Source organism: Candoia aspera, chromosome 1, assembly GCF_035149785.1.
Source record: "Candoia aspera isolate rCanAsp1 chromosome 1, rCanAsp1.hap2, whole genome shotgun sequence".
NCBI classification, from domain to species: domain Eukaryota; kingdom Metazoa; phylum Chordata; class Lepidosauria; order Squamata; family Boidae; genus Candoia; species Candoia aspera.
Genome location: NC_086153.1, coordinates 153,098,170 through 153,108,003, shown reverse-complemented (window position 1 = coordinate 153,108,003; position 9,834 = coordinate 153,098,170). Strand labels below are relative to the sequence as shown.

The 9,834-nt window shown below is 36.8% G+C and overlaps 1 protein-coding gene across 1 annotated transcript in view; it reads right to left on the bottom strand.

Moving 5' to 3' along the window:
- Positions 1-2,213: 2,213 nt before the first annotated feature.
- The window catches only part of PLCB1 (phospholipase C beta 1), a 496,305-nt gene continuing 488,684 nt past the window's right edge, over positions 2,214-9,834 (bottom strand). The window contains exon 32 of the mRNA XM_063316122.1: positions 2,214-4,851. Coding sequence (XP_063172192.1) covers positions 4,627-4,851 — 225 coding nt within the window. The 3' untranslated portion in view covers positions 2,214-4,626. The remainder of the gene's footprint in view (positions 4,852-9,834) is intronic.

Genomic DNA, 9,834 nt, shown 5'->3' with positions numbered 1-9,834 from the left:
TGGAATGAGCAACTAGAAGCCCCATGTACCCTGAAGGCCTACATAGAGCCCTGGTAGGTGCCCATCAATCTCCTGCTCTTGTTCTCACCGTCTGCCTCTCCTGATTTATTGATCTTGCGGTTGCTTTTGATTTCTTGGAAGGCTCTAATCTTGTGAACCCTGGGAATTATAGAGTCCTCTCCTGGATGATTGCAGAGCAACCGACAGCATGCTTTTTATACTAAGTGCATCCTGTGGACCTTGAGCCCTTTCTTTTGGGAAAACAGCTTCTCTTTAAAAGGCTCAGTGACCAGAGCCTTTTAAAAACATTTGCAGTGGGAACCGAGGCAATATTTGTAAATTAGGAAGGGGCAGAAAGAATGTTGGATGCTTAGCATGTCAAAGGCCCTGTGAGGCTCCATGTTGCTGGGCTTTGCTATAGAACTTAGGCGGAGCTACATCATTTTCTTCTTTTGATTCTTTGTGCCTATGCTATTGCGCAAGTACCTCGCTAGACCTTGGTTGCTCCAGTACTACACAGTATGATAACAATCATGTCATCAATTACTGTGGCACTAAGAGGCACTCTAATTCTTATATCTGCTACCAGAGTGATGCATTAAAGCTCTCTAATGCTTCTTTTGGAACTATGGGAAGTGCTGTTTGAAAGAAAATTTATTGCGTGCCCTGAAGTAGGTTCTAGGATTATTTTTGTTTTCCCCAGAGCTAATTCAATTATATCAAAAATACCAGGATATTTGTCTTTTGTGTCCAGACAGTACGTCAGATTAAAAGATGATGCATGAATGAAACAAAATTCATGAATGAAGAGGCTTTCTCCATTACTGCTACTGTAAGTGATTCAATCATGATGGGCAAAGGAGAATATGTATATACTAAGACAATAACACAGCCCCTTTTCACCACCTGTTGGTCTTCATTCTTGAGTATAAGCTCTTAATATCCAAGCTGGGTGAATAGAATTTCCATTTTATTAAGCAGTAGATTCACATATTGAAGGAAATACTTCCTAAAAAATATAGCTAACAATGGAATTCGTTGCCATAAGTTGCAGCAATAAATACTGAAGAGTCACTGTAGAAAATGGATACAGGCTAAGTCTAATTGCCATGATGGCTAAATAGGCTCCAGGGCAAATGCAGAAATATTCTGCAGGTGCACAATACAGGTTTCTGGCTGGAAAACAGTTGCCAAACCTACAGCTTTTAAGCTCTGCTTGTGGGTTTGTACAATCTGGCAAACCATTGTAAGAAAGAAGAGACTTTGGATCTTTGGGTCTAATTCAACAAGGCTCACCTTATTTCTTGAACTATTACTCCATGTGACAATTAGACATAGACATCTCTGAAATCAACATTTAATGTTGTTATATGTGCTGAAATGTGTGTTGCTTTATGTGCTTAACTTTAAATGGAAGCTAATGTTTAAAGAACTTTCTTCAGTGGAATTTTGCATGTCCCTAACTAAGACACCATGCAGTAAAATTTCAGCTTCTTTCTCAGGATGCAGTTAGTGCTTGGAGTGAAAGTGAATCTAGGAGTGAGCTTCTGATTGCCTATTTTAGAACTTGATGGATTTTAAACTTGTCTCTAGACAACCTCATCAACTTTCCTGTTTGCCACAGACACCTTTTCTGCTCAGAATACCTTGAACAGTTAGTTGGAACAGGATTTGATTATCTGTAGGTGTTAGGGGTCCTTTGTGTATCTTGGACTTATACTTCTATTAGACCAGCTAGCATGACTGATAGTAAAGAACTGTGATCCATAGCTTCGGGAGGCGACCAGATCACCTTCATTTGTTAAAAATTAGGGGTAAGCAACCTGCAGAATGCAGGCTACATGCAGTTCCGCTAGTACCTTTTTGTGGCCCTTAAAAACATCCAAGTGGGGTGAAGCTAAATCTGGGGGGAATCTGGTAGGTTTAAAGAGCAAAATGGCCAGTGATGGCTTGATCACACCAGCCACATAGCCCGCTGCCCCTGGAAAGCCTCAAACAATAAGCTAAGGCTCTTGGCTACATGAAAATAGATTATGCTTATTGAAGAAGTTTCCTCTAAATGCATGAGGAGCAATGGCTAGGCCTGTTGGCTACTTCAACACCGCTCCCAACATGAACCAAAATGCAAAACTGCCCCCCAACTGTGCAGTAAAGGGAAAAAATTTCAAGCGCCAAGAGGTTGGGGACCTGCACAATTATGAGAGTAAGTACAGTTAATGTTAAGAAACTTTATTTGGCTCTGTGATGAAAGCACATAAATTACAAGTGGAAGAAACATCATGCCACAAAATTGCATAGGATTCTTACAAAAATGTGAATTATGCATCTAAAGGCTGAAAAATTAAATTATATACATGTTAAATGATTTTTAAGTGAAAGCACTATTTCCAATCAGCCAATCACATACATTATTTACACCAATGTTCAATAACGTTTAGTTTCAAAGGAAAGCAAGCCCTCTCTAAAAGAAATCTCTTGCAACCTTGTCAACAATTAAAATGTCCCAATCTGTGTGTGAAGGTCTGTCCTAAGCTACCAGAATAATTCTCAGTAGCGTATCTGAAGTATACAGTGGAGTCCAATGTAATTCAACGCAGCTCCATTCCCTATAGCAAAGTGTCCACAGCGTATTATTTTGACATGTTCAACACAAAACAAGGCAAATACATAGAAGGCACAAGACTCTCACATCATAGACTCCTTTTTCATTACCTTACTTTATTTCAAGTAATATTCATGGCAAATGATATATTACTGCAAGTTTGAACAATGCAAGATATACAATATTACACACTAAGACTACAACTGCAAAAAAGGGCACTGTACAGATATTAAAAAAGTAAGTACAGTCAATGATCAGTTACAAATGTACTGAAAACCAACTACTGCTGATAATACACTCTGTCAACTTTACATCATAAATTAAAAGCTCATCAGAGTTTCTCCTACCTGTTTGAAACTGCAGTATACAAGCATGGCGAAGAAGGAACTATAGAACTGTTATGAATACTGCAATTATTGTAGCCTGTCTAACTTAAAACAAATTTATTTAACCTTTATCTTATAAAATGCAGCATTAAACTTTGACCTTTCCAGGTTTTTGTATTTAATGATTAATAATATTGATCTTCAAAGTGCAAAAGTAGAATAAATGACAGGAGTCATCTTCTTAAAATTAAAATGAAACTTTCCATTTCTGTTATACCCTCTAAATTACTCCATACAGTGTAAGCAGAGCAGTTTTATCTTTTATATACTCTTCTAACAGTGTGCAACATCTCTTCATGCATGATGTAAATTAAGAAAAAAAATACTGTTTAGCCAAGATTTTAATTTCCCTATGTACATTTAGCATTTAATCCGATCTCTCTTTTGTTTGATCTCTATTTATTGCTTACATTTAAATAAAATAAGTTATTTTTACTGAACTCCTGAGGGAAAACAAACTACATATATGCTGTTACATATTCCAACTCCTTACCAGTATTAGAACAAACGATAGTGTTTCAGTATTATCCACAAGGTAGAACAGTGATGAGGGGCAGGTGGAATTGTAACCTTTCTAAGGTTAACTGTATAACTAAAGGGCAGGATTAATCAGACTTGTCTGATTATTTCCTTTTTCAGAAATGTTTCAGCTTTGAAACATCTGTGTTTCTATACATTTGGGAAACGGCATTTCCATGTGCGTTCCATAGATTAAAAAAAGAAGAAAGATATAATAGCTCAAACCAGCTTACTAATTAGGTCAATGATGCAACCCAAAAATAATTGAAAGCAACATTCTTAAATCCGTGTTATATCTGAAAGTAGCACAGAAGTCTGAGTGAAAGATTCTGATTGTGCAACAATTATTTTGTAGCAGTATCAGTTATCACTCATCCCAAAGTATGAGTCTTTCTCCTAAAGCTTCTAATTCCAACACAAGGGAAAGTTCAGCAAGAACTTTCCTGCGCTGTTCATTGACAGAGACAGAATGTCCATATACATATGTGAATTCGCATCACATATGAAGCATGCATAATCACATGATTACTTCTTGAAAAGATTTTGGCTTGGGAACATATTCTAGTAGTTACGACAGTTACAGAGAACTAACACTTGATAGTTCTCCGCCGAGACACAATCAGCACAGCCAACTATCGTTGCACACACAGCTAAAGGAAAGCCGTTTTTTTCTCAAAGTGCCATTGTTAAGATGATGAAAGCTTTCAAGGTATAGTTGCAAAGGAAGAAACAAATAATTACGGATACTGTGATAACTGCGGGTGGAATATTATTTCACTGCTGCTTCACAAGGAGGTCTACACACATTTACCTGCACAAAACATACTGGTCCCCAAAGAATGCTCCAGCCTGCATGTGGTTTAAAAATGACCAATGTAAATGTGGCCGGAGAAACACTGGCCTCTTAGTCTATGCTATTAAACTAACAAGACAAAAAAGGCCTACAAATAGCATATAATTTCCACACCCAACCATTTGTTTTAGAAATTTGCACGATCCCAACAGAGGTCTTCCATACCTGAAGCTGCCCAATGGTCATTCAAAGAGAGGAACATGCCTGGGGAACAACATGGTAACTTGCTTTATCAGAGTTTAGGTTTGTGGTCTTTGCAGGAGCTGTTAGAGAGGTGTATCAAACACTTTTCCTGGATTATCTTCTAGCTCTTCGTTTTGCAGTGGCTTATGGTTCAATTTCCCAGCATTGGATGCCAGGGAAGAAGTTGTAGAGCTATGATCTCCATCCTCAGTGATTTTGCCTTTCATTGCTTCTTGAACAAACTCCAAGATTTCCAATGGCAGTCTTTTGAATTTGTCTTGATATTCTTGATCAAGTTCAGCCTGTAACTGGAAATGACATCAATACAGTTATACATAAAACCACAGTGATTGACACCCTGCTTTCTTCAAACAATAGAAAAAACAACCCTTGACTGACATTCCCAAGTGGTGAAAGGGGAGGGACAACACTTTGGTTATTTTTCCGGAAGTGAATTTGGCATGGGGATGGGGAGCAAACCTACCACTGGCTGTATTCTATTTCTTTAGAGCAGGCAGGAAGATTGTTCATACCAATATTCACAAAGCAAAAATGTTGACTATCATAGCCTGCTTTCCACAAAACTCCATCACTCTGGATGCCTTGGTATCAAATGTCCCCATCCAATGCTTTCCAAGTATGTTGGACTTCTACTCCTATAAAAGACCATGTTGTATGGGAGATTCTGGGAGCTGAAATCCAGTTCATCTTGAGAGTACTGGATAGGTGTGGGATGCATTATGTGTAGATGGAGTTCATTTGGAGAGCCAATGAGAGGAATGCCACATGACCAGCAGAAGTCTTGCTGTCCCTGCCATCACTGTAAAGCTTGTTGGGAGTAAAATGCATTCCAGCATCCCTGTGTTAATTACTCTTGATATTTAGTCTTGTTATGGAAGACTTTGATACCGAGGAGTATATGCTAAAGCAAAAGTAAAGTCAAGTTTTATACAAGAAGTTAAAACCCCCTGCTGACATAACCTATTGGGCTGCATTTGTTGATTTACAAATATATTAATTGTACCACAGCGCCTGAAAGATCTATGAGTAATTTGACACCGGTTGATAAAATATTTATTTGGCAGTTACATTCTTATGCAATAGTAATTAGTACTGAACATGAATTAATGCAATGGTAGTTACTATAAGACACTTAACTGCTTATGAAAGAATGCTGAAACATACCAAATCTAGAGACAGAAACAATATTTCTAAATGTTGAATTATGAGTTGAAAAATACATTCCCAATGTAAATGCAAATGCTAAGCCATGATGTTTAGAAATGGACAAAATTGCTGTACCCTATTTGGAAATGAATAATTACACTACACCAGAGAAACGCCAATTAAGATGATGATAGAATTGCGATTGTGTTGGCATTCAGTCTTGAAACTATTAGTTGGGCTTAGTATTCAATTGCAGCAGATTCAGTTACAATGTATTTTCTAAATCCTCCCCACAAGAACAGAAATATGTATTTCAAGAAGACATAGAGAAATGTTTGTTCTTTTAAAGTATTAATGCCACTTCTCTACTAAAGGCTGACATCTGGTAACGTCCTTCCACCAACAGAATAGATCCATTACAGATGAGATTCTCCTCCCCCACCCCATGTATCCCTGACTGTACTCTGAAAAACTGAGAGACTCTCTAGGCGCAGGGCAAATTCAGGGGTGTCTGGGGGGGGGGGCACAGGGGAAGAGGGCAACGCAGGATCATAAGACTGCAAATCCATATCACTTATCTGGGAATAAGTCCGATGAAACTAAACAGGACTCCCCAGTAAAGATGCATATTATTAAGGTGTTAAAATACTTCTAAAAATATTTGCATTTTTAATATCCAATGATTTGTTACTTTAAAATCCATTTACATATAGGAGCCTGAGACTGTACATACGGAAGGCTATTAATCATTGAAAGCAGACACCACATTATTGTTATTATTCTTTATAATAACATCAGAACTAAATGGCTTAAATATTTAAAGATGCTTCATTGGTAATGTGAAGGTTTAATTCAATAACCTTAAATTAAAGGGATTAAAAGGAACAGATGATCTTTCAGTCACTGTAGTTCTAACTTTATAAAAACTAATGGAGCAGTAAAAGGTAAAGGTTTCCCTTGACATAAAGTCCAGTCGTGTCCGACTCTAGGGGGTGGTGCTCATCTCCGTTTCAAAGCCGAAGAGCCGGCGTTGTCCATAGACACTTCCTCCGTGGTCATGTGGCCAGCATGACTAAACGGAACGCTGTTACCTGCCCGCCAAAGCGGTACCTATTAATCTACTCACATTTGCATGTTTTCGAACTGCTAGGTTGGCAGGAGAATGGAGCAGTGATGTGGTATTAATTGATAGAGGCTGGATGTCTGAGAATCGGCCCCTTCACTTTTGTTAAGATGAAATTCTTACGTTCATAGTCTACAACATCAAATCTATTGACTGCCAACAACATTGCTAGCACAATTTTGTTCACAAACCAATGCAATAGTATAACTTTTTAAGCGAATGTTAATTTGTTATTCTGCTTTTTTTACTTTAACAGGAAGAAAAAAAGAATAGAAAAACAAAAAACAAACAAAATGGAAACAACAAAAATGTATTACGTTGCATGCAGTAAATATAATTCAAGTACTTTTTAAACAAATCATCAAACCTTGACTGAATGAATGAATATTCTGTTTCACAGTATCAGAGTGTTGAAATAGGGAATGTATAATTATCAATGAGATATATCCCTATTTGAATACAGTGATTAGCACATAATAGCAGTTTATATTATCATTAGCATAAAACAATTTATATTTAATTCCAACTACTGTTATATCTGCAATGTCCTCCTTTTGTCTGGTAAGGCTGGCAAATGTTTCCAATACCAGAGTAAAAATAGGAGGACATAAAGAATGTCCTTAATGAGTTCCATCAATAAGGAAATAAATCATTTGTAATAATCCAAGCAGAAAATTTAGAATAAAAACCCTGGAGGAAATCCGTATTTCACCAAAACTTGTTTAAAGAATTTCTACTGTACCATGTGACAAACCTTTTCTGCACCCAGCAAAATCACCATCACTGTGATTTTTCTGAACATACAGTTAAAATATTAACGTTTAATATGATCTGATGCTTGATGGCCTTTTATAAAACCAGATTGTACAGAATGAATAATCCAAGGTAATATCATCTCTAATCTATGTGCCAGTATCACTGTCAATAAATCTGGACAACAGGTTTTTCCTTGAAAGTAATAGTATTGCTTGAAGAGATACCTTGGGTGTCCCTAATAATACAAATACCACTGAATTGTTCCAATTCGATTTCAACTGAGATGTCAATATCTGGTTCCTAACGTCTTTGCTTTGTATAATTTAATAAATATTATGTTTAAAATGCATAAAAATAAGTTTATATAGTTCTGGTGTAGGTCATCTTGCATGTGTAGTTAACAGTTTCTTAATCTCCCCCTGCCCCGGTTTTCTTGTTTAGAGCAATGCAGGACTTAAAGGTATCTCAAGCAACTAATTCATTTGTAGAATGCTTATATATAAGAAAAGAACGTCTTCAAACTCTTGATGTAACTGTTCTACAAAAGTGAACCCTTCAATAATGATTTACTGGGGTGATTATTTCTTGAACCAATTCACACTGGAGAATGCTGTGATATTGGTAAGACAAGAGTGCATTACAATTATTGACAGACTCAGCTAAAGATTACACAACTAAAAAATAATTCAGTTAAGAATCATTTGGAAGTTGAACTGAAAAAAAAAGCGTATTTGTGTTGCAAAGGTTTTAAAATTGCCATATGTCAAACTCCTAACATATAAACTGAAAATACTTTCCAGGTACAAGAATTAAATTTACCTGGGGAAATTTTTCAATTTAATAAGATTAAAATCTCCAGGCCTAAATGATCTGATCCACTGCCAAAATAAGGATGATGTCCAAAACATCTATGTAGTATATTTGGAATAATATCCTTAGCAGGGGTGAGCTTGGAGGGTATTTTTTTATTGCTCATAAAAGCTTACATATTAGGGCTGTGCAATCCTGAACACATCTGCTTGGATGACAGGTGCTGTATTTGCACTCCTGTGCACTCTGAAGCACTTTTCAGAACTGAATTCAAGGTATTAGATTACTACTGTGCATCAATTTTCCTCCTTTCTTTGCCCAAATGGCAGTTCATTGCTTAATTACTATTGCAATTAATTTGTAGGTAGCCTGTTTCAAATTTTTATTGATTCCCTTTAAAAAATAAAATGCTCTGGCTTCCTAAATAAATGCTATTTTGTAATTTAAAGCAAATCCCTAAAATGCTAAATGAAGTCCCTCATATCATATTGGCTAATCATCCTGAAAGCTTTGAACAGATTTGATATAGAAATGTTGTACTGCAGCAATGTATGTATGCTGCCTGCTGCAGTTATTACTAAAATACAATTTGCAATTTTTTAAAGTTTAACAAAAAGAAAAAAAGAAAAGTGGAACCATATTCTTCACTTGGGTAGTGCTGAGCTTCAGGGTTTAGTGACTGTGGTCTAGACAACAGTCTAGTGTAGATACTACGCTAGTACTAATGTACAGTAGGTGAAAGCCTACATCATTTCCCCAATTTTTAATCTCCTGCTTTATCTTAATGAAGATGAAACCTACCGTATTTAAATCAGAACACTATTTTTTTCGAAACCCTTCAGCACTGCAAGATGCCATCACACAAAGACTTTAAGAGGAAGATTATACATGGAATCGCACAACTAAGCCAAATATTTATTATTTATATCCTGTGGATCATGCTGTATATATCGATATGGTATCCAATATTCAAATGCCTTTTATAAAGCATATATTAACATGCATAAAACAACAATGGAATCTTTGAATGTAATAGAATCACAGCACGTAATAACAACTGTATGTGAGGAGGGGAAAACCCCATTCCAAGTCGTCAGTGGCCACAATTTTCTACCCATCCCTGAATTGCCACCACCACCATCGAAACCCTGTTCTGCTGCTGAATAGGCTGTTAAAAGTTCAAACTCACAGCCGATTATTCAGCAAGCCTTAGCAGACGCGCAAGCCACTTATGTGAGGAGGGGTTGAATAAAATCTCTCAGGCTATTTTTTTCCTCCCCTGGAATTATCAGCGAATGAAGGTGGTCAAACCTTCTCATACTATCTTTTACATTGAGCTATGTCTGCTTTCTTGAAATATTTTAGGCAATTCAACATTAGTACAGAAATACAATCAGAAATGAAGTAAAAAAAAATGGGGGGGGGGACTTCAGAG